This window comes from Chamaea fasciata, unplaced genomic scaffold, assembly GCF_029207755.1.
Source record: "Chamaea fasciata isolate MVZ Bird 193981 ecotype frontalis unplaced genomic scaffold, bChaFas1.0.hap1 SCAF_25, whole genome shotgun sequence".
Lineage (NCBI taxonomy): Eukaryota > Metazoa > Chordata > Aves > Passeriformes > Sylviidae > Chamaea > Chamaea fasciata.
In genome coordinates this window covers 6,196,771-6,224,727 of record NW_027094110.1, presented here as the reverse complement: position 1 = coordinate 6,224,727, position 27,957 = coordinate 6,196,771, and the positions used below count along the sequence as shown (strand labels likewise).

General features: G+C 55.3%; 2 protein-coding genes across 2 annotated transcripts; one reads left to right on the top strand and one right to left on the bottom strand.

Annotated features, from left to right (window-relative positions):
- Nucleotides 1-37: 37 nt before the first annotated feature.
- CSRP1 (cysteine and glycine rich protein 1) lies at nt 38-14,155 on the bottom strand. Its single transcript, XM_066203696.1, has 6 exons — nt 14,065-14,155; nt 7,527-7,639; nt 3,082-3,250; nt 2,594-2,720; nt 737-830; nt 38-447 (listed from the first exon to the last, which is right to left on the bottom strand). The coding sequence occupies exons 2-6, from the start codon at nt 7,636-7,638 to the stop codon at nt 371-373; spliced, it is 579 nt and encodes a 192-aa protein (XP_066059793.1). The 5' UTR covers nt 7,639; nt 14,065-14,155; the 3' UTR covers nt 38-370.
- LOC136301289 (serine/threonine-protein phosphatase 4 regulatory subunit 3B-like) lies at nt 13,811-27,862 on the top strand. The gene is made up of 12 exons (XM_066204220.1): nt 13,811-14,395; nt 19,566-19,620; nt 19,902-20,494; nt 22,564-22,641; nt 23,173-23,286; nt 24,560-24,676; nt 24,870-25,001; nt 25,706-25,793; nt 26,271-26,429; nt 26,596-26,765; nt 27,085-27,224; nt 27,685-27,862. The coding sequence occupies exons 1-12, from the start codon at nt 13,811-13,813 to the stop codon at nt 27,860-27,862; spliced, it is 2,409 nt and encodes an 802-aa protein (XP_066060317.1).
- Nucleotides 27,863-27,957: the final 95 nt, after the last annotated feature.

The following is a 27,957-nucleotide window of genomic DNA, read 5'->3' as shown; positions in this document are numbered from 1 at the left end:
TCAGCCCCAGACACTGAAAAAGCGGCAGGGTCAGGTCTGGGTGAGCTCTGATGTCTCTGATGTTTTATTGCTTGCTCGGTGTCACGGCTGCGCACGCGGCCAGCGGGACGGGCAACGCGGAGCAGGACTTGGGCGCTGGGGCCTCGCTGCAGTGGGAGGGAGCGGCCCCCCCTGTGCCACCTGCCCCAGCAGGACCCCACAGGGACAATGCTGGGACCCCCCCGGCTCCAGGGAGCGCTGGGGCAGGCAGGAGGGGCTGGTGCTGCAAAGCAGCGGTGGCTGGGGGTGACAGTGGGGCACTCACTGTGGCGTAGGCAGGCGGGCAGCACAGGATGAGCCCGGGGCGAGCGCAGGGGCCCAGCCTTGGAGCTCACTGCGAGTGGATCAGTGCCCCGGCACCCTGCCCAAAGCCAAAGCCCTTGGGACCGAAGTTCTTGGCGTAACAACCTGCAAGAGGACGGAAGGGAGACACAGGTGAGGCTGGCACAGGAGCGGGTCCTCCCCAAGGGGCACACCCTGCCTGGACAGGACGAGGTTTGCCAGATTGGTTGGGCAAACAGGGAGGCCCTGGCTCAGCAGGAAAGTCTCCAGCTCTGTGGCTGGCACAGCCAGTCCCCAAAAGCAGCTGCTGGACCACCCCTTCCCCAGCCTCCATCCCCCCCAGGGTCCCTGCACAGGGGTCTTCATCCCCACCCCTCAGAGCCCAGGACAAGCCAGCAGGGAAGGTGGGGCTCACCTTTGCAGTAGATCTCCCCATCTTTGTCTGCCAGGGTGGTGGACTCCAGGCTCTTGCCACACTTGGCACAGCGGAAGCAGGACTTATGCCAGGACTGCGGGACAGGAGCAGAACCCAGTCAGACCCCAGGGACAGGGCAGCCAGGCTCTGGTACCAACCAGTCTCCCTGCTCTGTGTCTGATCCAAAGGGGCTGGCAAAGAGCTCTGAACGGGATAAACGCTTTTCCCTGGAAAGTACCCCCAGCCCCACAGGGAAAATACAGAGAGGAAACACCAGGTGTGGTCACTGCTTCTGTACTGATCTAGTTTTGGAGACCTTTTGGCCACACTCTTAGAAGAAATTTGTGCAGTAATTTCTACAATAATTTGTAAGGAGCAATCCCCTCCTCTTTGGGGACTGTCCTCTCTTAACCTGCAAGACAAAGGCCTCCCATTGTCCAGCTGAGACCCACGGCTGCTGGATGTTAGGCTGGGATGGCAGCAAGGATGGGACAACTGCCCCACACAACCACAGCTCCAAGGAAGGCAGCAAACAGGAAAAATGCCAAAACCAGACAGTGTTTAAAAATAACCCCCCATGGTTCCAGCAGTCCCCTGGAGATAAATGAACTCACAGCCTTCAGGCAGACCTTAAGTAGCCAGAGCTGCTCACCGAGGAATTTAAACAAACACTTGGGAAAACATGAAACCTTTTTTGGAAAAAAATGTGAAATTCAGGGGCTGGAGGAGGAGGTATGGGATGGAGTCATCCAGCAAACATTAGCATATGAAATATGTGCTCTGGAATCCTCTCTGGGTCTACTTCAATGTAATTATTTCACCAGCTTTGGTTCCCTGTAAACACTGGGGCCAGAAGCTGACCAGGAAGCCCAGATCATGGTTTTAATGGTAAATTCAGCTTCTGACCCTGAGCTGACCCTCAACGTGTCCATCGGAAGCCAGCTGGGGAGTGATGAGGCTGAGGGGCCCTTTCTGTTGACCCCTCTCCTTGTTCTGGGGACGGAGGACAAGGACAAAGCCCCAGGAGGACAGATCCCAGCCAGGTCAGGGAGTGACACCTCATCACTGGTGATGCTGTCCCAGCATGGCCACCCTGTCCCCATGGCACAAAGCCAAGCAGCCTGGCCTGGTGCCCCTGACAAGCTCCGCGTGTGCCTGACCTCGTGGGGAGGGCAGCTCGAGGCAGGGACCTCATCTGGAGTCCAAGGGCTGGCAGGGCAGAAAGGGTCCTCAGGCCTTGCAGAGGAGCTGGGCTGGGACCAAGTCACAGCTCAGGGTGCAAAGAACCCTGGTGAAGGGATGACCTTGGCACAGGGAGTGCCAGGGCTTGTGACAGTGACCTCCACACCAAACCCTGAGCTGACCCAGCCACCAACCAGAACAGCCCCAGGAACATGCACCAAACCCATGCCCACAGCTCCAACACCCTGCCTGGCCTGGGCAATGCTGACCCCTGGAATTCATTGCCTGCCCCAAATCCCAGCTGCAGCATCCTGGCCTGTGGCATAGAGGGGAGAAGGATGCACTTTTCAGTTAACACTTACACTGGCCATGGCACATGTCACTGCTCACCCTCCAGCACATCCACAGCAGCATGTCCACTGTGGCCTCTGCTGAGCAGGGCTGTAAATATTTAATATAAAATGTATTTCTCCCCCATCTACAAGTCTGTGAGAGCGCTGCAGCCTGGACAACCTGGCTTCCAGCCATACCAAGATCCCCTTTTGGTGCCAGGCTTCCAAGTAAACGTGGCCACTGGACCCAAGCCCAGCCCTGGCCAAGGGCGGGTCCTGACCCTCTCTGAAGGTGTCCCTGCCATGCAGCACCCTGTGGCCCGTGCCCATCATCCCCTCTTACCTTCCCAGCTCCGATGACCTTCTCGGCCGCGTACACAGCCTGGCCACAGCGGGGGCACCCGTCAGCTCCTCCCACCTTCTGGGCCATCCTGGCTGCATTGGGGTTGGGGGGTCGATGGGGCTGGCCCCTGTGGGTGGCAGCACGATCAGGGATGCAAGAGGGAGCAGGGAAGAACTATGGGATCCCAAATCCCAGCCCAGTTTATAAGGGAACTTCAGGAACAGTGTGTTGTTGAGCCCCATGGAAAGTTCAGCCTAAGGGCTGTGTGCTGGGAGGGGTTGGGGAGCGTGCTCAGGCAATGGGGACATGTCCCATCCCATCCCACCCACCAAACAGGGTTCCGTGGGATTCCCTGGAGGGGCAGAGGGGCCAGGCAGCCCACAGACACTACTGGGAGCTCAGCAGAGCCTGCACAGCCAAGCACCACAGGACAGGTGTGGGGAGAAGGTGCCCACAGCCCTGGGATCGAAAACAAGGCTCAAACTCACTCTTCGTATTTGATTCCCAGGGACTCGCCCTTGTCCGTGCTCAGGGTCCCTGCTCCTTGCCCGTAGCCATAGCCCTTAGGGCCGTACTTCTTCCCATAGCAGGACTTGCAGTAGATCTCCTCGCCGTGCACGGCCACAGTGGTGCTGTCCAAATTCTTCTTACAGACCACTAGAACACAGGGGAGGGTGTGACATCAGCCTGCTCTGCCAGAGCTCACTAATTAGCTGGGGAAAACAAGCCCTCACAGGGACAGCACAACTCATTTCAAGGAGCAGGGAAACCCTCGCCAGGATCCAGCTGCAGGGAGCACATGCAAACCAGGGCAGATAAGGATCACAACAAGAGCAGTGTCTGGCTTTAAAAGGAAGCAACCACCAAAGCCAACAGGGTTGATACCAAGGGAAGGAAAGTGCTGTTAACCCTCTGGGTGTTGCTCTCTTGCAGCTGCACTTAAACCATGGGGGTGAATTTTCCCTCTGAATCACTGCAGGATTCTCAAGCCTGGGGATGGATGTCCTGGCCCCACGCCTTGTCCACTGCAAATCCACAGCAGGAAGCACTTGGGGCAAAGAAATGTGAGCAAACGTGGTTTTCCTGGTGTTTGGACCAAGAGCCATCCAAGAACAGCCCTGTGGCCATCACCACACCCAAGGCACTGCAAGGGCTTCACACACTGGGCACAGACACCCCTTCAGAGCTCAAAAGGCTCCCAGGACACCTCAGCCCTGGTCCTGCCCCAGTTTGGGGGTGTGCATGGCGGGGGTGTCTCAGGTGAGGAGACACCAAACACTCAGCTGAGTGTTTGAGCCCTGGGGGTCAATGTGGGATGTAAGATAGGACAGGAGGAAATGGCAGCCAGGCTCAGGGGCCTTGCTGAGCCCACCCAGAGCTTGAGCTTGGTGCTGGGCTCAGGCCTGCTCCTCATTTTTAGGTTTCCATAGAATCAGAGACTGGTTTGGGTTAGGAGGGACCTTCAATTCAGACTATCCAATTCCAACCCTCTGCCATGGACACCTTCCATTATCCCAGGTTACTCCAAGCCCTGTCCAACCTGGTCTTGAACACTTCCAAGGATGGAACACCCACAGCTTCTCTGGGAAGCAATGCCCCACTACCCTCTGAGTAAAGAATGACTTCCTTATATCTAATCTAACTTTCTCCCTTATATCTAATCGAGATTGCTGCTCTTTCAGTTTAAAAACATCTCTCCTTTCTCTGTCATCATCTGCCTGTGTAAAAAGTCTCTCTACATCTCTTTTATAAACCTCCTTAAGGTCCTGGAAATACCAGCTCCTGTCCCAGCTATGCTCACAGCTGCCACATCCCTTCCCAGCCCTTCCTGAGACACTCTGCCCAGCCAGCAGGAGGAGGAGGCCACCAGCACCCAAACTCCAGGTGATGTCCAGTGTTCACGTGTCCCATGCAGGATCCCAGCTCCTAGGGCAGAGTCTGCAGCGCTGGCAGCCAGCCCCAAACAGATCCGGCTGCAGCTGCCACACAGCTTCCCCCATCCTGCTTTCCACGCCTTAAATGTCAAGGCTTCCAGCAGCTTCTTGGCCAGCAGAGCAGTTTTTTGGCCTTTCCCAATATCACAGGAATGCAAACAGAGCAGAGTTTGCTCCAGCTCCCCTCGGAGCAGCACAAACTGAGCAGGGGCAGAAGGCAGCCCTTCCATGACTAAATACAGCCACGAGAACCCTGTGTGCCTCTGCTGGGACAAGGAGGAGGAAAGGGAAGCATGTCCTGCCATCTAAGGAGGCTCTGGCAGAATCCTCTCCTTACTACACACTCCCACCACAGCAGGAGCTGGGGGTGGAGAACGGATCCCAGCTGGGAGAGACCAGAGCTGGTAACTGGTTCCAAAGTTGCCAAGCTCCTGGGCTGCTGCAGGGATCTCTTCACTGCACTGGTGTGACACTGCTCAGGCAGACCATCAGGAAGGAAGCTGGGCACTGTCACTGGCATTTCAAAGGGCTTTGCCTGAGCTTTGTCCTGGGGTAGCAGTGAATGATCTCAGTGGCATTTTGATGGATTTGGAGCTCCGGCACAAGTTTTCACAGTCCTTCACCTGTACTCACAGAGCTTTGAGAGGCAACAGAAAAATTTTTTCCGCAGCCCCCGGGTTTGTGCATTGCAGAAATTCCAGTGCACTGCACTCACAGAGTTAAGGACCCTTTGTTTTTCTAAGAGCAGCTGAGCTGCTCCACAAAACAATTACTCAAGAGCTGCCTCTGCTTTCCAAGGCCAAGGGGCTCATTCCAGCTCATTTCTACTGCACTACCCAGGCAGCTGGATCACGGCCAGGAGTCAATCACCAAGTAGCTCCCTGAGCTCTATTGCACTGTGGTAGGCTTGGCTCCTTTTAGACGACGTTTTTGGCAGACCTGGTTGAAGTATTTGTTATTCTCCCCTAAAGATAATGGTTTCGAGTTCCTTGATGGGGCCCAAACGCAGCACTGGGAAACAGGCTGGGAATGCAGGAGGAGCACCACCCACCGCCTGTGGCATGGACTTGGAACAGTGGGCAGCAGGGCTGGCCTACGAGCCACAGCCTGAGCTGGGGACCCACAGCCAGGACAGGCAGAGATGCTGGGTACATGTGGAGTGGCATAACAAATGCCTGCGAAGCACAGGGACAGCAGCCCTGAGCCCAGGACCACTCCCTGGGCACTTGCTTCCATGAGCACACATGAGGGATGTTCTTTCCCACTCTGGCCATGTATTCCCACCTGGAAGCAATGCCTTTAGCCGAATTTCCTGGTTCCTGGAGGCCTGCCCTGCTCTCTGGGTGCCAGCATCCCATGGCAACAGCTTTCCCTGGCAAACCAGCTGTGTGCACAAGGGGTGAGGGCAACATTCCCCACCCTCTTTATCTGAGGCCACAGAAAAAACAGGATTTCCTTCTGCAGAGCAGCTGCCATAGGAACCCAGCCTGTCACCCTTGTCCTGCCCAGGAAAAGCCTCTACAACTCCCCTGCTGAGCCCTACCAGCCAAAGCAAGTTTTCAGCCTGGAAACTCCCACAAACGGGAGCTCCCACGCTGGCCACACTCCACACTGCAGGGAGCACAGGCACAGCAGCAGCCTCCCTCTGCCTCTCTCCCATCTGGATCCAGCTGTGTGTGCTGCATCCCAGGCAGGCTGAACAAGAAGTATCCAGTAGCCAGGCTAGGTGGACACAGGAGCACGGCAGGGATCATCCCATGAGGTCACTGGAGTTTCCCTGCTTGAAGAGATCAGTTCCAGGGTGTGCCTGTTTCCAGATCCCACCTCTGCTCACTGCCCCTATGGAAAAGAATCCTGCTGTGATGGGATGGTGAGGCTGGGACCAGGGCACTGGGACCAGCTGAGGAAACATTAAACCTCAGTGGGGTCCTGCTGCAAGGGCACCCTGAAGATGCACTTCTGCTGCTCTGTGGCAGATGCAATGTCTGGAGGAGCCATCAGCAGACACAAACAACGTGTGTGCTCCTGTCCACAGAATTCCAGAGAGGTTTGGGTGGGAAGGGACCTTAAAACTCATCTTGTCCTACCCCCTGCCACAGGCAGGGACACCTTCCACTAGACGAGGTTGCTCCAAGTCTCATCTCCTGTAGGCACAGGAGAATCACTGGTTCTGATACGTGACAGTCTCCAGGGACAGGGGACAGTAATCTAGTACCACACAGGCTGAGGACACTGCTTAGCTTTTGATTCAAACGTCCTGCAGCCCCACTGAATGTCCCAGGTTTAAGGACATGCTCTCAGCACTGCAACACCACCAGCCCTGGGATCCCCAAAGGCAAGGAAGGGTGTCTGGGGACTTGCAGCAGGATCCCAGCAGTATTTGTAGGATCCTTCAGAGGAGGCAGAGGAAGGGAGCTTGACACTGGATCACTTGCAGCCAGATCCTGTTCTGCTGCCCCTCCCTGGAGGTGACACTTGGGTCCAAACATACACCAGAGACACCCTCAGCAACAGTGGATCTGCACACAGGCTAGGGGTGATGCTTCAGCACTTCTCAGGAGGCTTTCCACCAGCACAAGGGCCAGGACAGGACCACATCTCCTTCCCATCATCCCCTCAGACATGAGGAGATTCCATGGCAATTTCGCCAGGCTCAACCACGTTTTAGTGTGGCAAAGCCACAAACAAGGCTAAAGCCAGCCCCATCTGCGAGCATTGCATGGGATGTGCCACCTCCTGCTACCACGGCTGGGAGAGGCCTTGTCTCATGCTCCAATCCTTAACATCCAGACACACACCAGGGGATCCAGCCTGGCCTTTCCCTGGAGTAGGGACAGACTGTCTTTGCATGGGTGCTGGCTGAGGTCAGCCCCGACAGCTTGGACAGCCCATGTGTCCTGAGATGATCCGTATTCCTGCCATGCCGAGGGGTTTGGAGAGATCCTGAGGAGCCCTTGCCCAGGAAGCAGAGAGGGGGTCAGGGAAGGTGTGGTACTCACTGCACAAGAAGCAGGACTTGTGGAAGCTGTTGCCTTCACACTGCACCTCCTCAGCGAAGTACACGGCCTTCTGGCACACCCCACACTTCTTCCCTCCTCCCCAGTTTGGCATTCTGCAGGGGAAAGCACAGTCAGGAACAGGGGCAGGGCTCTGCGGGGCTGGGGCTGCCGGAGCAGGCACCGGAGCTCCAGCAGCTTTCCCACATCCACGTGTGCAGGGAGCACCCACAGTGTTCGCAGGGTACACAGATTGCAGGGCTGGCAAGGAGAAGAATCAGAAGAACTCAGGGACCCAGCAGTGCCAGCTGCCTCCCAGGGACCACTGGTCCTGTCTGCCAGGGGCAGCAGAAATCCCTGTCTTGGAGCCGTGGGACCTCACAGCTCCTGTCAGCGCCAGAACAAAGGAGGAAGCAGTACAGTGCTGGGCGACAGTGCTCCCAGAGTTACCCAGGCCCCTCCTCAGGTCACAGCCCTCCTCTTACCCCGTGCCATGGCCAGGGTGATTGTGACTGCGCCTTGGTGCTGGAGTGCCAGCTGCCACACCCCTGGACACAGTCCCAGCTTCTCCTCCCTGACCAACTCTTCCATCTCAGCCACCGCAGGGCAGGGGACAGTCAGCTCCCAAGGGCAGGAGCTGACCACTGACACCACCAAACGCCAGGCTCTGCACATGTCCCTCAGCACCATCAGCTCCTGCCTTGCCTGGCCAACCCCTCCCAGGCACTCCCTGCACCCCAATATCTCAGTCTCCTCCAGGACTGCAGGCAGAGTCACGGAGCCTGGAGAACCTGAAATCAAGAAGACAGTGCAAGGCAAAGACCTGAGCACCAGCCTAAGCCACCATCCAGTTCCTCAGCAGGCTATAAAGTATAGCTTTATATTTTATGCTTCTATTTTTTATGCTTTATATTTTATATGCTCCTATTTCTCTTCTCTTTACTGAACTGTGTCTGATGAGACACCATCAAGAGGCCCCTAGATTTGCAGATAACCCCAAAATACTGTGAGTTGCTTACACGAGCAGCAGAGCTTCAGCCCAGAGGGGCCTTGACACTTGACAGGGTCAACATAAACCTCGAGATATTCACATAACAAAGTCCTGCAAGGAGATCCTGAGGGAGCCAGGCTGATTGACTGTGGCCAAGAGGAAGCTAAGGAGGATCAAACAGCAACCTGAGGTTGCTGCAAAGACAATAAAACACTTTTTGGAGGGGCCTAATGATACAATCAAGGTCAATAGGCACAAGCTGCAGCTTGAGAGGCTTCCAGGGGCCTCTTTCCATCACCACCTCTATAATTCCCCATCCTGCTCCCATCTGGGGACAGGCAGCAGAAGCCACCATGTGCTTCCTGACCCCTGAACAGCTAAAGCAGCCGGACAAGTTCCCCAAAACCAGACCCCATTTTCAGAGTACAAGATCTGTCAGCCCACCATATGTGTAGGATCTCATCACCTCCCTCAGCCCAGCTCTGTGGAGATGAGGAAGGGACCTGGGTGTGCCAGGGCACACCAGAAGCCTTGGAGCCCCCCCTTGCAGCAAATCCTGGGTCACCTCAGGCAGCTGAAGCTGAAGCCCAAGCCCTGGGCCTCCAATCCCAGTGGCTCTCCCAGCTGGGGAGGTGGATGCTAAACCCAGCAGGGCTGGGGGTTGTACAAACATCAAACAGAGATGGGGGAGCATGAAGGGCTTATAGGCACAGCAAGATCTCTTCACTTCCTAGGTCATGGGGAAGTCGAGATCTTCCCTGTGCGAGAGTATTTTGTCAGGAAAAGGGAAACTGATCTCAGCCTGGTTACCAGGACAGGGGTCAGGACAGGGATCAGAACTGACTTGCTGACCCCACTTTATCCTAGCCACAGCTCCCAGATGCCTGGAGGGTCTCAGTGCAGGACAGACAGACAGAGAAGTGGAGGGGGCCAGGAGCAGGGGCTGGAGAGGCAGTGCTGGTTTTTGGGATGCTGGGAGCCGTGTTTGGGGTGTCATCACAGCAGCTGGGAAGTCTCTTTTCCAAAGGCCCCGCAGGCTGGACTTCCCACTCTGCCAAATCCCTCCCTTTCAGCCTGGTTCTTCCAGTCCCAGCCTTTGGACTGCCTTAAAAGGACACAGGCTGTTTCTCTCCAGAGCCTGTTTTTTCCCCTCCATCAGGAGGAGGGCTTGACCTGGTTCAGGAGTTTCCTCAGAGGGCAGAAACATCTAGCAGCACACCCTGCCAGCCCCTGAGCCCTGCATGGCGTGGGAGCCCACCAGCCCTTTTAGCCCCGGTGTCAGATCCCGTATCAGGAATGACACATCACTGGCCTCAATTTGGCTAGGTCTCCCATCCCTTTCCAACCACCACAGCTGGCAGACCCCATCTCTGGGATTCCCCAGCCCTGGTTTTGGGGGCAGCCTCTTGCCAGCCCTCCCTGCTCCAGAGCCAGGGCACCCACAAGTGCACCCCATGGTTTGGGACCAGCTGCTCCCCTTTGCCTCCACAGCACATTTTGTTCCCCTCAGAGCAGCAGCAGTGAAGGAAGAGGCTTTCCTTGTCCAGAACATCAGGGCTACCCTGCCCAAACCAAGAGATTAGCAGAGGGGACACCTTCCCCTGAGCTGTCTGAAAGCCTAAAGAAGGAGAAAAACTGCTTCTGGGTGAAGCTCACCTGACATTTGCCACAAGAGGAGTCCAAGTCCTTTTGCTGCTGATTTTTCCTCAATCCACCATGGGAAGGCTGCAGGTGCCTCCACTCAGTTTAAATGATGCCAGGTGATTTCAGCAGATGACTCTCACCATGAAACACAAACACAGCCCCAGCAAAGCCACATCCCAGCAAAACCTCCTGGTACACACCAGGATGGATTTTCTGAGGGGAGAGACCATGGAAATTAATTTGTCCTGGGGATTCGTGTGAGGGCTCACAGCTGGACACACAGAAAGCCTGAGGTAAGATTTAAGTTGCTGAGAATTCCCTGTTAGTCCACAACACACCTCCCACATACTGTGAGCCCAGCAGGCCACAGAGACTAAATTTGTGCTATAGGCTGCCATCAGCACAAAAAAAAAAAAAGGAATAGGAAAACCCTGCTCTGCATGCCTGGACCTGACCAGCAACATCCTCACAACTGCCACCCAGACAGATCCACCCTCCCAGTTCCCCAAGCAATGGCCACTTTAAGATACGTCAGAGTGTTTGCAACCCTTTCAGCATTAGTTTCAGAATACTTTGCATATTTTGCCCAATTGCAACACTTGGTGACCACAGCCACGTTTCTCCAAGTCACTCTGGGCCCCATGCAAAATAAGGAACAGGTGACAGTCCTGCAGCCAGTGACCTCACTGAGCACAGGCAAGGGGGACACCCAGGGCTGCCACAAAAACAAGATTATTCTCCTTCCTCCTGCAGCTCCACAACTCCCAGCAAACACATCCAGAGCCCTACAAACACCACTCTCAGTGCCAAGCAGGGCACTGGAGCCACTCCATCATCCACTACAGATAAGGGAAGAGGCCCCAAAACCAAGATCCCATCCTTTAGCAGTAACTGCATTGTGGGGAGCACAGACACAGGGGAGGCTTTTGCAGAACCACTCAAGGCTGACACTTGCTGGAGATTAACCCCATTTCCAGAGTCTGATGTTGCAGCAGTCCAGCTCAACGGAAAAGACCAGCTTGGAGCAACCTGAGAGAGTGGAAGGTGACCCTACCTGTGGCAGGGGGTGGCACTGGGTAACTTTCAAGGTCCCTTCCAACCCCAGCCTGCCTGTGGTTCTATGAAATCTAGGCTCAGACTCAGGTATGTTTCAGAGGTGCTGTGTTGCACCAGTCTGGGAGGCAGTGTAAGCTACACTGAACAACCAGGCATAAACCAGTACAGAACCAGTATGTACTGGTGCATTGGGATGCCACCACTGGCTGTAAGGGGAAGCAGTGAGCTCATGCAGCCATCAGGCACCAGAAACACAGTCATCCGCTTTTTCGAGTGGGTTAAAAGGTCAGTGTGTTCCTGTCACTGCCCCCAAAGCTGACACCCTCTACCCTGCCCTCCTGAGAGCAGCTGGGTGGGAACTGCAGGAGCGCTCAGAGAAGGGCAGGTCCTATCCTGTCACACTCTGAGGAACATCCCTGCAGCCACCAGGATGTCAGCTCAACCATCCAACTTTCTGCAATAGCTGGAAAACCTTCCCGTGTCTGTGCCCTACTAAAATCCTACAGTAACTAATTGCAGATAAATCACTTTGTGTTTGGAGATCACTGAGGAACAGCAGACTTGTGCTGACCCATAAAAAAGGGGTTTTTTTCCCAATGAGAGCATTAAAACAAGTGAATGACAGAAGAGCGCCATCAGTGCTGCACAAAATTCACTCCTAAGTGTGTTCACAGCAGTGCAGGTAGAATTAATTCATGCCCTGGCAAAGGGAAGAGTCAAAGGGGAGGAAGCCACAGCAGGAGCCCCAAGCCCTCGGGTCTGAGCAGTGCCTTCCAGTTTAGAGAGCAGCTGGCATGGCCATAAAATGGGCAGAAATTTGAAGCAAGAGGGACCCAGACAGATGAGACATGGGCAGAGCAGAGAGGAACCAGCTCCCAGGGATACACCAGGGAACATCCCCTACCAAAGCGCTGGGCCATGGCACCAGGTGTTCAGCAGTGGGACCTGCAGCCAGACCCAGAGGGGACTCTGCCCAAGGCAAACAGGAACTGTCACAGAGCAGCTTTCCCATCACCTGGGCACATATAGCCCTTACAAGGGCCAAGCTAGAACTGTCCCCGGGTCTTCTACTGTGTCATGAGCTGGGGGGAGCAGTGAGATGAGGAGACTCTGGGTCACCAACAGTGTAAACAAGGATAAGCGAAGGTTATGTGTGACCCAGTGATGTTGAACTGGTGAGCAAGAGAATGGGGACACCTGAGGCTGGTGAGCTCAGAGACAAGGAAAAACACTGGGAATTTCCAGGGAGAAACCACAGAACTGCCCCAGGAGATGCAGCTGGATCACATTAGACACCACTGAGGGCTTTGCTGGGATAGGAAGGAAGGAAGTCGGGTGGCTGTGAGCTCCAGAGTGATGCCCGCATGTGGCTCATCTCCTCCATGATTCCAAGAGCAGTCAGGCTTGACTCCACCAGTAATCAAATGATTCTGCTGCCAAGGCAGCCTGAGGTTGGCTGTGCAGAGAAGGAGCCTGAGAGAGGCCAGCATGGCATGGAGCCACCAGCCAGACACAGCTCTCACAGCTATGGGCCTCTGCCTGTGTGTGCACTGCTCCCAAGCTTGGCTTACAAATGCTCCTTGGAAGCAGGGTCCTCCATGAAAATCCCAACTTGATCCAGAACAAAAGCAGCAGCATTTTCAGGGGATGCTAGGAAAAGCTCCTGACTCCCACAGGGCTCAAGATCCATCACCGGACTGAGCTCACTTGAGCTTTCCCAAAGCCCTGAAATGCCCCAGTTGGTCTCATCCTCCCCACTTGCTGCTGCCTCCCAGGAGCAGGGAGCCCAGCTCAGCTGCTCTGAGGCAGCGCTCAGGCACTGCCATCCCAGCAGGAGAGCCCCTGATCCAGGGGACAGCAGAGCCTGACACAGAGCCAATGACCCACTGGCACAGCACAGCCCTGAGCTGTCTGTGCAGCAGTGGCCCTGAGCTCCTTGGGAAGGGCTGAATCCTCCCCAGGGTCCACTGCACCTTGCCAGCCTCACCCCCAGCAGAATAACAGAACATCCTGAGCTGGAATTCATCCACGAAGATCACATCCAACCCCTGGCCCCGCACAGACACCCCAACAATCCCATCCTGTGCCTCCCTGAGTGTTGTCCAAACACTCCTGGAGCTCTGACAGCCCCGGGGCGCATTCCCTGGGGAGCCTGGGCAGTCCAGCACCCTCTGGGAAAAGACTCTTTCCCTGATTTCCAGCCTAAGCTTCCCCTGACACAGCTCCAGCCCTTCCCTGGGGTCCTGTCCCTGCTCACAGCGAGCGGAGATTGAAGCTGTCCCCCTGCTGTCCCTCGGGAGAAAGCTGCAGAGCCCAGGGAGCTCTGACCTCACTCAGGCTCCTCTGCTTCAGCAGGAACAGACCAAATGACCACAGTTGCTCCTTGCAGGGCTTCTCCTCTCACACTTCCCCAAGCTCTAGAGCCAAGAGGAGCAGCGCCCAAAGCTCGAGCCTGCGCCCAGCCTGGTGCACGGCAGTGCAAATCTCCTCTGGGAACTGACCTGAGCCCACAGCTGAGCTGCCTCGGGCTCCCTGGAAATGAGCTTTACCGAGTTCAGCCCATCTGATGAAAGAGCTTTGGCTTCCGCATCCCGCCATGTGCGCGGCTGCCCCGGCACTGGGAGCAGCCTCAGGGGGTCCCACCGCTCCCGTGCCCACCCCACGGGCACACGGCGGGGCCGTGCCCCTCTCCGGCCCCGCATCTCCCCCGCTGCGGCCCGCGGGGCTGGGGCATCCTCAGGGGATGGAGGGAGGGATGGAGGGAGGGATGGAGGCAGCCCCGGGCACGGGAGCGGAGGCGGCTCCGCTGCGCTCGGCGGGACCCGTCGGTCGCCTCCACCCCGCACCCACCTGCGGCCGGGCCGGGGACACTGTTAAATCCGGGGTCGGCGCCGGGATCGGTATCAAATCCGGGGTCCGGGTCGGTCTCGGTGTTGCTGCCCGATGCCGGGAACCGCGCTACGGCCGCGGCCGGGGCCGCTCGGCGCTTTTGTCGCCGGCGGGCAGGGCGGGGCGCGGGGCGGCGGCGCTGATGTCACGGGGCTGCCGGGAGGCGGCACGGCCGGACCGGGCCCGACAGCGCCCGGCGCCCCCTGACGCTGCCCGGGAGCCGCATCCCAGTACCAGGGGGATGACCCTCCGGGACCCTAAAAGCCGGAGAGAGCTCCTCCCAGACGTTTCGGTCGGTATTTTGTTCTGCTGAACGTTTTCCTCTAAATTAAAAGAGACGTTGCAAGATTGGAGAATGGACTGAGAGCAGCCCTGGGGACAAGGACATGGGGGTGTTGGTGGATGAGAAGCTCAGCGTGCCCCGGCCACGTGTTCCGGCAGCCCAGAACCCCCCACGTGCTGGATTGGGCTGGGCAGCATGGGCAGCAGGGCGGGGGGAGATTCTGCCCCTGTGCCCCGCTCAGCTGAGACCCCACCTGCTTTTCCCTTTTTCCTGCGTGTTTCTATGCCAGGGCAGTGCAGGAGCCCAGGAAGGCCCAGGACCTTGTGACAATTCCAAGGCTCCAGGGGATGCTGTTTACACCCTAAAAGGCCGAGGGTGGTCCATGTGTAGGCCCTGCAGCCTGACCCCACATTGACTGCTCTGTCTGGTCGCTGCTCTGTGCTCAGAGCCCTGGCAGGACCCCACATCCCACCTGGAGTTTGGGTGTCCCCCTCACGTGCTCGTTCCTGCCTGATTCGCAGCTTGCTGTGGTACAAACTCCGGCTCTCCATCCCCTTGGGAAACAGCGCCCTGGATCTGTCCCATTCTGACACTCCCCCTCTGCCTGTGGAGGAGGGCAGGAAGGGGAGTGGGACACCCTCCTTGATCCCAGCAAATCCCACACAGGGATAGGAAGCAGGTCACACCAGACAGAGAAAGGATCTCCCCTTGCTTATACATTTTCAGTGCCCTGGAAAATTCCAAGAAGATTCCATCCATCAGTGTTCTGTTTCCTGGACCTGGAGGTCAGCAAAAGGCTGCCACTTCCAGGAGCAGCTGCACAGGAAGCTCCTGGAGGGGACGTCAGGAGAACAGAACAGTTTTGTTGGTGGCTAAATGGCTTCTCCCCCTGAGCTGCTGCCCTGGGAGCCCCGGGGCCATCTGTGCTCCATGAGGATCTGCCAGCCCTTGCAGCAGGTGAGGCTGGAGAGAAGCTGGATGTTCCAGTGCTCCTGATGGCAGTGGCCATGGACAGGATTGCCAAGCGAGGCCAGTAGGATGCCATTGGCAAAGGCTCCCATTGAATTTCTCTGGCCTGGGCTGGCCTTTTTCTCCTTGACAAATGGAAGAGGCTACTGAAGAACAGACAGCTGACACAAGGAGCCTCATGGCCTCTCTCTGGGGCTCAGGGACCCTTCCTCTCCCACACCTCTCCCCAGGCACCACAGCTCGCCTGGGGCAGGCATCCCGCTGGCAGGAGCTGGGGAGCCCAGGCTGCTGCAGCTGCTGGGATTGTTCAGCTGAAACTGGCAGGAAGGGAGGAGGGCTGGGAGGGCAGCAGGGAGCTGCTTCCTTTGGACCTTGAAAGCTTTGGCACCAGACTCCACAGGAATTTTGGTGTGAACTCTGGGCTAAGAAATTCCTGGCACAACTTGAGGCCATTTCCTCTTGTCCTGTTGCCTCCTACTTGGGAGAAGAGCCAGACCTCCACCTGGTTCCAGCTGCCTGTCAGGGAGGTGTAGAAAATGAGAAGGTCCCCCCTGAGCCTCCTTTTTCTCCAGGCTGAGCCCCCCCAGCTCCCCCAGCCACTCCTGATGCTCCAGATCCTTCCCCAGCTCCATTCCCTTCTCTGGACACGCTCCAGCTGCTCAGTGTCTCTCTTGCCATAAGGGCCCCCAAACTGCCCCCAGGACTGGAGGTGCCTCAGCAGTGCCAGCACAGAGGGACAGGCACTGGTCCTGCTGGCTACACCGTGGCTGGTACAAACCAGGATGTCACTGGCCTCCTTGCCCACTTGGGCACACTGACTACTCCTGTTAAGCAGCTGTCAACTGAAACATAACCCCCTGCAGCTGCTCCTGGTGGCCAGAGATCTCCCACAGACTTCCCCGAGGCCTTGTAGAGCGTTAGACATATCCCAGAGCCGATGTCACCGCAGCATCTGGGAACGAGCATCCTTTCCCTGGGCACTGAGAAGCCTCTGTCAGATGGCTCAGGGTGCAGGAGATGGTGCTGTAGATGCACACCTGCAGCAGACTTGGGCATTCCTGCCCCCTCCAGCCTCTATCCCACAGGAGCAAGGCAGGGGCTGCCAGGTTTCCAAGGCTCTCCTACTGCTGTTTCTTTTCTCTAGAGGAGGCAAAACAAGTGCATTAAAAGCTGCCTGTCCACTTCAGAAAGGATCCCTGAATCTCCCAGTTCTACTGCTGGAGACTCCATCTCTGGTCTTCGCTCTGACAGGGCCTGAAGGGGACCAGGCTTGTGAAGCACCCATTGCAGAGGGAGTGGGGCCCAGGCCTGGCCCCTTCCAGCACTGACACAGGATGCCGTGTGTGCCACAGGGACCCTCTCAGCCCCTTTTGGGAATGCAGAGAGTCCCAAGCCCATCCCAGCTCACCTCCCAGTGTCTCCCCAGTGGCAGAGTGGTGTCACCTGGGGCTGCCTGGGGCTGTCCCTCTGCCTCTCACCTGCTGCAGCCTTCCCATCTCTCCAACAGCACCCAGCAGAGCCAGGGGATGCAGGAGAGCAGGAGTTTTCAGTTCAGGGACTTATAGCCAGGGGAGGGTGAGTCTCTTTTCCCAGGGAACAAGGGACAGGACAAGAGGAAGTGACCTCAAGTTGCCCTAGAGGAGGTTCAGGTTGGATATTAGAGAAAACTTGATGCTGCTTTGCAGCTGAGAAACTGCTCAGCACCTGCCAGCCAGGGCAGGGAGGAGATGTCCTGCTGCCAAGCCAGCAGCCGAATGTGCTCTCCTCTGATAAATGTGGTTCATTAAAGGCTAATTGTATCATTAACACACCGCTCCATCCCAAAGGTAATGCCCCCCCTCCCAAAGTATGATCACCCCTCACTGGGGTGGTTTTTGTGACTCTATCTTTCAAAGCAAAGCACAAGAATTTTACACATAAAGATCTGCATGACTTGAGTCACTCAAGTTCCACCTAAACAGAAAGAAACTGCATAAAAAGTGAGTTGAGAATATGGGGAAAGAGTGAGGGAAGACTCCATGGTTACTGCTGGGCTCAGTCAATGGGCTGAACCTGCCTTCTTCCCTGTCAGGACCTATTGGGTAAGAGCTGCACTCTGCACACTGAATGCTTTAACTGGGGATTAGAACTTGTCTGGGGATTGCTTTGAACACGTGTATGCAGTCAGATCCTATCACTGACAAATCCTGCCACTGATAGGTACTATCACAATTCTCCAACTATAACCCATCACCGTTTTATATCAATAAAGAGAGTTATTCTGTAAAGTCTGAGGGTGAGTCCTTCCCTGGTGCCAGGAGTTGCCAGCAGCAGGGACCATACTCAGATAAAGAGGAAGAGTCCCTGCAGGGTCAAAAAGTGGGAAGAGCGGCTGAGGGCTGTCCCTTACGCTGCAGTAAGTCAGTGGCACCCCCCTCCTTTCCAGCAGGACGCCTCGGGGAAGGCTCCCCCTAACGGGACGCTGACAGACTGCTCGGGCGAGCACAAGGGTCTCAGCTTTCCTGGGACACTGAGACTAATACAACGCTGAGGGTCAAGTAAATCTCCCCACACTAACGGTATCGAAAATCCCTTTTCATGTGACACGTGGGTGTAGCACTTGGGGACATAGGTTAGTGCTGAGCGTGGCAGCTCTGGAGGAACGGTTGGACTTGACAGTCTCAGGGAGCTTTTCCAGCAGAAAGGGCCTGTGATTCCATGATTCCCTGAGGCCCAGCCGGGCACTGCCACGGCTCCCAGCGCCAGCTCGTGTCGCACCGCAGTGGGATGTGGCATTCGGGAGGGCTGGCGCCCTCTGCTCTGCATGGCTCAGCTCCCCCAGCCAGGCCCAATTCTGCCTGACAGTTTCACCCTCTCCAGGTTCCTTTCCCTAAGGACCGAATGGCCGGCTCAGCTTGGCACAGCAGGATCTGCATGCATGGCGCGGCTGAAACGGCCGGGCTCTGCCCCAGGGGGCACTCGGGAATGCTCGCACCACAAAGTCCAACCAAAGAGTGTCCTGGGGCACTGAGATGGGGCCAGAGGCGCTCAAAGCAGTGACCAAAACCAAGAAAAACATCCAAAATACTGTTTAGACCTGAAACAAACCTGGTGGTGTTCCCTGAGGAGAAGGATTGGGGGTGCTGGTGCATGGGCAGTAACAGCCTGTGGGCAGGAGGCTTTCTGAGGGCTAAGTTCACCCCAAGCCCTGCCGTGTGAATCCCTGACCAATGGGATTTAGCACAGAGTTTTCCAGAGAAAGCAGCTGTGCAGAAATTTGGGACAAACTCTGCCAGGTCCAGATTTCCCTGCTGCCCATGCTCATGCGGAGGCAGCTGTGCCCCTGCAGCCCATGGAGGGCACAGGGTTGGGGTTAGGGTTAGAGGGGGCAGAGATCCACCTGCAGCCCCTGAGGAGCCCTGCACGCCGGAGCAGGAGGAGGCCACAGAGAGGCTTTGAGCCCATGGGAAGCCCCTGCTGGGCAAGGTCCTGGCAGGCCCACAGAGCCGTGCAGGGAGGGGCTTTGCATGCTGAAGCCGGTTTGCTGCAAGGCCTTGTGAACCTGTGGGAGACCCAGGCTGGAGCAGGAGGGCCTGAAGGACTGACCCTGAGGAAGTGTGACCCACGTGGCAGCAGGTTGTGGAGAGCTGTTTCCTGTGGGATGGACTCCAGTTGGAGGACTTCCTGGAGAACTGTCTCCCATGGTGGGGACCCCGTGCTGGAGGAGGGCAGGGACTCCGACTCCTCTCCCTGAGCAGCAGCAGCAGCAAGCAACAATGTGGGCTGAACTGACCAGAACCCAAATTCCTCTCTCCCTGTGCCTCTGGGGGGGGGACGAGGGAGACTTTGGGATAGAGGGATGGCTGGAAGAAAAGTGACTGTGAGATTTGTTTGGCTTTTCATGATCTTGCCCTGATGCTGGGAGTAATCAATTCCATCAATATCCAAAACTTGAGGCAGCTTTGCCCGTGACGGTGAAGGGGGAGGGATCTCTCCCTGTCCTTATCTCAATCCAGGGACCCTTGGTTTTATTTTCTCTGCCCTGTCCAGGTGCAGAGGGCAGGGACAGAGCGGCTCTGGTGGGTACCTGGTGTCTGACCAGGGTCAACCCACTGCACACCTCCAGGCCAGCTGAGTCCACAACCTCTCTGGGCAACCTAGCCCAGTGCCCAGCCTCACTTCAAGGCAAGAATTTCTTCCTAAGAGCTCACTGAAACCTGCCCTCCCTCAGCTTCTGCAGCCTTCTGGTAACCCAGCCTCTGCTGCTGGGTACGGGGAGGCGGCTGGTACGTGTCCCCTCAGTTCTACAAGTTCTCTCCTCAAGTCCCACCAGTTGGTGATCGGGGACATGGCAGAATGTAGGACCTTTGGCAGCCTGAGGCCAGGTCATCAGGGAGCTAAGCAACGGACTCCCGTGCTGCAGGTGACATCATAAAGGCAAGCACCAGAGGAGGCTGAGGCAGCTCCAGAGGCAGAGCCAACAGGAGGCAAGCACAGTGTGGCCTCTCCTCGTGCTTCCCTGTCGCTTCCCTCTTGCTGCCCTTTTGGCACGCGTGACCTTTGGAAGTCACCCTGCATCTTCTGCAGCCACCAGAGGAAGACCAGGAAGAAATGGCTGCAATTTGCCCTGGGATCAGCCTTCCTCCCTGCAAGGTTCACAGACTGGCTGAGGTTGCTGAGCTGATCACCTCTGCTCGCTCCTCAGCCAGCCACAGGGAAAAGCTGGCACTTGCCTTGAAGAACGAAGGCTACATTCCTAAACTCTTAGAGCTTTTCCAAGTCTGTGAGAAGTCACAGCTCAGCCGGGCCTTGCAGCATTTGTCAGCCATTATGCAAGGTATTCTGTGGCTTGACCAAGGAGCTGTGCTGGAGGTGCTGCTGTCGCAGGAGTGTATCATGGATGTGGTCAGATGCCTCGAGTACGACCCCTCTTTGGCACAGCCCAAATGGTGCGGGCAGCTCCTGCAGGAAACAACCAAGCTGAAGGAGCTTCTTCCCATCCGAGACCCTGAGCTCCAGCAAAAATTCCACCAGCTGTACTGGGCACAGTGTATTCAGGCCATCATCTTGCCCAAGGCAGCTGGGGTAGGAGAGGGTTCTCTGGCCAGCCTCACCTCCTTCATCAGCTGCAAGAGAGAGGAGATCGTGCATGTGTTGGAGGTAAGGGGCTTCTGACCTGCTCTCAATGGCTTGGGACCTGGAGCTGGCGTCGCCAAGGCATGGCCATTTATCAGACCTGCCTGCACGTGCACAGGATGTGAATGATCCTGTTATAAATAAGGGGTGGTGATTGGCTCGCGCAAATGAGGCAGAGTTGTTGAGTGTGGCGGGGAGAAGTTCCCTTAAGGTTTACAGTTCTTTCAGCATGCACTTTTGTTGTTCCAGTATGGTTTTGAACCCTTGTCTGTTCTCCCTTCAGTGCTCCCCTCCCCTTTTGTGGTCACGGCCCGGCAGCTCTGGCTGACAGGGCTGGACAGACATGTGGGGCAGGAGTTTATCTGCCCCTTGGAAGAGGCCGCCGGGAGTGGGGGACACTTGGTGCTGGGAGGCCGGGCGGGGTAACACGGCACCACCAATCGGGACACGGGAAGGGCTCCACCAATGAAATGCACGGAAGGGACTGATTGACAGGCCTTGGGAGGAGCCAAGTCTCCACAGGTGGGTAAACCTACAGGCTGTGGGCGGGGCCAGGACAGCTAAGGAGGGCTCATGAATATTAATGAGGCGGACGCACCCTCGAGTGTCTGAAAGGCAGAGACACCGTTTTGTGAGCCTGAGCCTGTGGTGGCAGGAGGAGTCGCACCCCGCTCCCAGTGCTGTTCCCCCCTTTGCCTTGTTATTGTAACGGGTTGTAATTAAGTTTTATTTGCTCATTCCTGCCTGGGGTTTGAGTCGTTTATAACAATCCTGCTTCTTTCTCCTCCCTTGGATTATGTAGTTTAAAAAAGGGAAGAGCTCAGGGAAGGATCTAAAGGTTCCTGAATGGGCTGTCAAGAGTTTCGAGTTCTTCTCTTTGATAGCCGAGCAACAGATTGCTTTGGAGCTGGATTGCGGGGGGAGCTGGGAAACGGGCAGCTTTTAAGATTCCCTCTTAGGGGCAGGTGCAATGTCTGTGGAGCTCATTCCGAACCTGAGATGCCAAAGAGCAGGCTCAGGGAGAACGCTGCCAATGCTGCTTCCCATGGGAAGGACTGCCGAGAAATACGGGGACGCAGAAAGCGTCCAAAGCCTTGAGAGATGATGATGATGGTGATTATGTTCACCTTGGTTTTCTTGTCCCTTTGGAGGCTTAAGCAATGGGGGAACTGACGTTTTTGGCCAGAAGGGAGGTCTTGTCCTAGAGGTCCTGAAGTCTCTCTTGGGACTTGAGAGGCTGTGACTGTGCCAAGCCAAGGCTGGGGCAGAAGTGCAGAGCAGAGCATCTGCAAGGAGAGAACTGGTTTGAGTGCGAGGAAGGGCGACCAGGACGTGGCTGCAGCCAGCTGGGAACCTGTTCATCTGCTTCCCCTTGCCCGGGCGGCCTGACGAAATGTTTGGCAGGGTTGCAGCTGGACAGGAGGGAAAGGGATCCCTGCGGGATGTTCTCAGGGCAAGGGGAACAGGGCAGGTGCCCCATGGGACAAGCTGTGTCCTGGCTGGCTCTTGGGAGCTCCACTTTCTGGGAACCTCCCCTGAGCTCAGCTTCCCCTGTGTCGCCGGTAGGGACGTGAAAGAATGAGGCAGGCAGCAAGAAGGTCAGCAGGAAAGTTCTATATTTAATTTTCTGACTCCATCTTATATACAATTCTTTCAGAAGACACAAGATTGGCTACATAGGTTGCCACCTCTTTGACCTCGATGGTGAAGACCACCATCAGTCACCTTTCTCCTCCCAGAGGAGAAATATGTAAACAAAAAGATAAATTCTAAAAATATACATGGTTTTCTTGAAGCTGCGTGAGAACAGAATGCAAACTCTGAAAAGCAGGCAAAGTCGGGGCGACACCCCTGTGGCTCTGCGCTTCTGCCCCTGCTTCTGCCGCGCACGGGCACTGCTAAAAGAATGCCCTGGGAAGGAAGGATCCTGCGGGATCTGTGTGCCCTGCACTGGCCTTTGTTGGGCTACAATGAATGGAGGGGTGGACAGTTGGGCTTGCGGGAGTGGGGGATCCTCTCAAGATGGAAGTTCTGCCTTGTTCTGCCTTTCCAGAGGGCCCGTGTCAATTATGTTCCTTTTGTGTGTTCTGCAGAAAGACCAGAAATTCTGGTCAGAAGTTCTGGCCCAGTTAACAGCTGGAGCTACAGGTGCCCACCAGCGATGGGACTTGGTGAGTCAGTGCTTGCGGGCTGGGAAGGAGAAGGATGAAGGAGGAAAAGGGAGACTGTTCTTGAGGCCTTCTGCACTCCTTGAGGTCTTTCTGGGAACAGGAATCCTTGCCAGTGCAGCTCAATCTTCATTTAAGTCCTCACTTAAGGAAAGATTTCTGGCAACATAAGTTCTGATTTCTTTGTTGTAAATCGGGATTTCCTTGTGTAGAAAGGACCAGCATGGAACCGACACCCTCGACTTCAAGCTCTGTTTTCTTCCCAGAATGTTTCAGCATCCCCGGGGACTTTATTTCTATATCTGAGGTCTTTCTGAGGTCAAGGCCAAGTGACGGATTTCTCCTCTGTGTGTTTCCTTTGTGGCTTTGCTTTGTTGATGTGGGCAAAGCTTGGAGGAAACACCACAAGAAGAAGACCGTTCTCTAGGAAAGTCCAACCAGGACTCCAACTCTGCTAGAAATTGTAAGCCTTCCCTCCTTTCAGAGGGTTTTCTTACTCTAAGACAAGGGAAATTTCTTTTTCCTATGCAACAGGTGACCTTTCTGAAGGACTTCTGCGCCTCTTCCCTCATGTTTCACCAGAACGGGGAGGCATTTTTACAAGGCTTGGCTAAGCTGGGACTTCTTCCTGCTCTTGAAATTCTACTGGTAAGTGAAAACTTCCAGCTGCTTTTCCTCAAAGCAGGAAAGCCCAGACCCAGTGGTGCACTTGTTGGACCTGCTGAGCACTTGTGTGTCCCTTTGCTCGCATACCTTGGCTCTGCTGAGAGTGGAAGTGGATTGGACTAGCCACAATCCCAAAGTTACCACCGCTCTTGCAAGCACCTGCCTGGGTTGCCCTGATTCTTGTGACTCTGCACCAGGGGCAAATTCTGTGCTCAGCGCAGTCCTTGGGACAAGGCAGAGTTAAGATGGAAAGAGACTCTTTGCCACCGGGCAGCTGCACTGGTGTTTTCCTGGGGCTCTTGTAGTTGTGCTTGGACTGGGGCCACAGAAACCTTTTTAGCTCCTCTGGAGCTGTTGGCTCATTCCTTCCCAGAAGATCCTGTCATGGCGGCAGCAGATTTCTCTGTCCTGAGCAGCAATGGGAAACCACAATTTTGTCCCTCCTTTGGCTGAGGCGGCTGTTGCCACCTGACCATTGCAATCCGGGGTCAGTGCTGCTGTTCGTCACAAACCCCACATTCCAGGGTGTTTCTCTGCTGCAGGAACAAGCTGGGAACTGAGCGAGGCACAGCATTGCCGGTAAAACATTTGTTCTGCCCCGCTCAGCTTGGCAGCTTTAGGGGAAGGTTGGTTGAGTCCCTCGCAGCCCTGGGTGGGAGAAACACTCACATTCCCAAGAAGTTCAAGAACAACCTTTGACTTGCAAGCTTGAGAACATGAAGGCAGAATGAGGCACTTGCCAAGTTTTTAAACAACCTCCAGGCAAAGGAAGGCTCTTCACAAACTTGACCTTGGCAAACTTAAGCTTAACCACCTTTAACTTACCCACACAACAAGGCAGCGACTGGGGTTGTTTAGTCTGCCTTACAGTCCATTTTGATGAGAAGGGAGGAGAAGAAAGAGACAGATTGGCTTGTACAATTGGTCCTTTGGTACAAAACGAATCAGTTGTGGGCAACGGGTACAGAAGATCAGTGTCTCAGTTATTCTAGCCAGGAAATGGCACGAAGGGAATGGTTTCTGCTTAAATGAGGACCCACAGATTCACAGAAAGTCGCTTCTAAAGGAGGCAAAGGGTGGGCAAAAGGGGTTGCTCGTTTATTGTTGCTTCTCTGGAACCATTTTACTGTGTTTCTCAGAGAAACTTGGGGAATGAAACCTTCTCAAAACCTTTCACTCCCTTTTCTTTGCAGCTTTACCTGATGAGAAACAGAAAACCTGATTTACCCTACCAAATAAATCTCTTTTTTCTTAGGGAATGGATGATCTGCAAGTGGCATCTATTGCCACAGACGTCCTGTCTTATCTTGTCAACTTTTGTCCGTTCGTGGTCCAAGAATTTGTCATGCAAGAGGCCCAGCAGAGAGACCACGTAAGTAAAAGTGGTTTGCAGGTGTTTGGATAGACCAATCTTAGGGCAAACAGGAAACAAGCCAGCCAAACAAAATCTTAATTTTTCTATTTCATTTTCATTTTTATTAAAAGAAACAAACCAAACTGATAGGAACCAGGAAACCCATTGCACTCTAGTTATTTGGGGCTTACTTTGTCTGGGTTTTTGGCAGGGCACTGACCTCATCCGTGTGCTCATGAAGCAGATGATCTGCTATCCTGCTGCTGCATTTGGAGTAGCTGATCAGGTCATGGAGCTGTTGCAGACACTGCTTGATCCAGGGAATCTGCTGGCCACAGCTGAGGTAAGGGAATGCAAAGGGCTGAGGATTTTTTCTCTGCCTCAGCCCAGAGAAACTCTGGTCTTCTCGAGTGCTCTTCTTGTGGGCCCAGCATCTAAACAGGTTGGGCTTGGGGTTAGTGCTTGGCTGTGCTTTGTTCTCTGAGCCTGAATGGCAAGGAGCTCCAAAGAAGACCGAGTCTCCAGAGCCTGTGGCTGAGGCCAAGGCTGTGTCTGGGGCACTGTGCCCACAGTTGTTCCCCCAAGCAGCGCTTTAGGGACACAGCACTGTCTGACCAGAGCTCCTGCTGCCTGTGGGAGACATCTGGCAGCAGCGGGGTCTAGGAGAGGCCCTGGCACCCCCAGTCCACAGGTTCTTACCCTGGAATGGACAGGAAAACCTGGGAAAAGGTTGTCAGGTTGTCATGATGCAATGACTGCACTGGAGAGAACTTGAAGGACACTTTGTCAAGCCTTGGGAGTCATGCCTGGGGGGGATTCTCTTGGGGATAGCAGGGTGGGCTGGATGTCTCTCAGATTTCCTCCCAAAGAAAGAAATGGCTCTTTGTGCAGGGAATACCTGTATGCCTCAGGCCCCACCAGAAGGATACAGGCAGAGCTGTCGGAGCCAAGGGAATTCTTTTTAGGCTGTTTCTGCTGGCACTGTGCTTTCTGATTGGGAAGGTCTCTGCCGAGGCCAGGATGTAATGAAGCCATTTTCTCCCTTAGGTATCCAAAATACTTGGATTTTTCAATTCCTTCTACACGCGCTGTCTTCCTGTTCTGACTGCGCCGCTTCTGGCCAATGCAGCAAAAGGTACCTGGGAAATAGCAAAGGAGGGTTTTTCCTTGTTTTCCCCCTTTGGAGGCTTGTAGGGTCTGGAAGGGACTGACAGGTGTGCTCCCAGTGATCAGCCGGTCAGGCCAGGTGGGAATACACTTGAGGAAAAAGGCTGCTCCCTGGGGACAGGAGTTCTGCAGGCAGCATTTTCAGTCCCTTCTTCCCCTCCCTGACATGGCTTCCAGCTGTGCTTTGTAGCAGATGGACCTCCCGGAGGAGGGTTGTTCATGGTGGAGGAGTTGGACTTGGATGTTTTCTAAGATTTGCTTCAAGGGCCAAAAAAGTCACCATTGTGCTGGTTGTTTTGTTCTCCCCCAAAGTTCTGCCTCCTAAAGCAACCCAGGACAGCCAAAGTCCACTAAAACCATGTCAGGAACTGCAGTAGCACCTGAGCACAGGGCTTTTTTTTTTTTTCATCTTTTTTGCTCATTGAAGGCATTCTTTTCCTTGCAGATGATTATCAAGCGGCACAACTCCTGGCCTTAATTTTGGAGCTGCTGGGTTTTTGTGTGACGCGACACAAGGAGCACATGAGGAGTTACATCCTCCACTGGGATCTGCTAAGAAGAGTCCTCCTCTTGATCAATTCCAAACACACATTTCTGGCCTTGGGTGAGTAGCCTTTGGCATTTTCTTCTTCCAAGCTTAGCGTGTCCTGGGTGGAAGGTGTTCCACGGGACACCTGAACTCAGGATTCATGGGAAGGGATGGAAATGAATTTCTGGACTGCAGTCCTGACCTGTGGCTCTGGCATCCTTGCGTTTTTCTCTTCACAAAGGTGCTCTGCACTTCCTGAGGAAGATCATTGCCCTGAAGGATGAGCTTTATACCCGTTACATCATCCAGGGAAACCTCTTGGCACCCCTTGTGCAAGCTCTGCTGGAGAATGGAGCCACGTACAACCTGCTCCGCTGGGCTGTGCTGGAGCTGTTTGAATTCCTCAGACTGGTGAGTTCAGCAGCAGCTTCCGCTCGGACACGCCCGTGGCCTCTCACTCAACAGGCCCAGTGCAGCCTCCCGCTTCAGTGCAAGTGTCACAAACAGCCTCGGCTCACTCTCACTCTGGTGTCCCTTGCCATGGGAACATGAATCATTCTTTCCAGATCTCAGCTCTTGGCTTCAGGATCAAGCTGAATTGCTTCACACTTGCTCCAGACCAAAAGTGTTTTGGCTCTGGCCAAGTTCCTTTGCCAAGGGAACTCGGAAGCTTTCTGAACTGTGGCCTGTGACCACTGGAGACTTGAGACCGTGTTTTGTTCCTCTGCAGGAAGACTGTAAGTCCCTGGTTGCCCATGTCGTCGAGAACTTCTATCCTGCACTGGAATCCATCACCTATGTGCAGACATTCCAGGGACTGAAGAGGAAATATGAGAGAGACAAGCACCGACAAAAGCAGAGTGTGCACAGGTAGGCCCCAGTCTCTGTGCTGGGAGCCTGGCAGGGACTTCCCTAGGGCAGGGCTGCTCCTTGCTTTTCTCTTTGCCAGAGGGCAGCAGGAGTAGGTGGCTGGCACTGACTTTGTCATTCCTTCTGGAGGAAAACTCCAGGATGAGAGGAAGGCTGCCCCTGCCTTTCCTTGCAGCCCCCTGGAGTAGAGCTGCTCTTGCTCAGGACATTCCTTGCTCGTCTCAGAAGGCCCTGAGCTTCCCCAGAGCAGAATCTTGCTCTGTCCCTACGAGGGGGGATTCAGCTTGCCTGGGCCTCAGCCAACGGCTGCTCTGTCTTCCAGTGAGGACACAAGTGCCCAGGGAGCTGGATCGCCTTCCCAAATGGGCCACGCTCCCTCCAGGCTCTGCAAGTCATTGCTGATCCTGGCTTAGTTGGACACGTCACCAAAGCTGGAGTCACTTGTCCTGTCTCTCTCCAGGGTCCTATCCTTCTTGGGCAGAGGTGCAAGAGCCTCAGAGCAGAAAGAACAAATTGTCATCGGTGGAGCCCAAGTGGGGGCAGCTCAGACAGCACCAACAAGCTTCACAGGCTCCTCTTCAAAGGAGACAACCCCGTGCCCACTGCTGAGGGCCCCCAAGGTGGGAGAACTGGGCTGAGCTGCTGCTCTGGCCAGGGACAGTGGAGCTGCCGTGCCAGGCCTGGCCCAGGGCAATGCAGCATGGGCAGCAACAGCCTGTGGGCTTTCAGGGGG

Bases quoted from the DNA above. Each gene is read 5' to 3' on its own strand.
- CSRP1 (XM_066203696.1), bottom strand. From the start codon at position 7,638: ATGCCAAACTGGGGAGGAGGGAAGAAGTGTGGGGTGTGCCAGAAGGCC. The intron at 2,721-3,081 runs GTGAGTTTGAGC...TGCCACCCACAG, and splicing joins CTGGGAATCAAATACGAAGA to GGGCCAGCCCCATCGACCCC. The intron at 448-736 runs GTGAGCCCCACC...GTCCTCTTGCAG, and splicing joins TGGGGAGATCTACTGCAAAG to GTTGTTACGCCAAGAACTTC.
- LOC136301289 (XM_066204220.1), top strand. From the start codon at position 13,811: ATGTGCGCGGCTGCCCCGGCACTGGGAGCAGCCTCAGGGGGTCCCACC. The intron at 19,621-19,901 runs GTACGTGTCCCC...GACCTTTGGAAG, and splicing joins TGGGTACGGGGAGGCGGCTG to TCACCCTGCATCTTCTGCAG. The intron at 26,766-27,084 runs GTGAGTTCAGCA...GTTCCTCTGCAG, and splicing joins TGTTTGAATTCCTCAGACTG to GAAGACTGTAAGTCCCTGGT.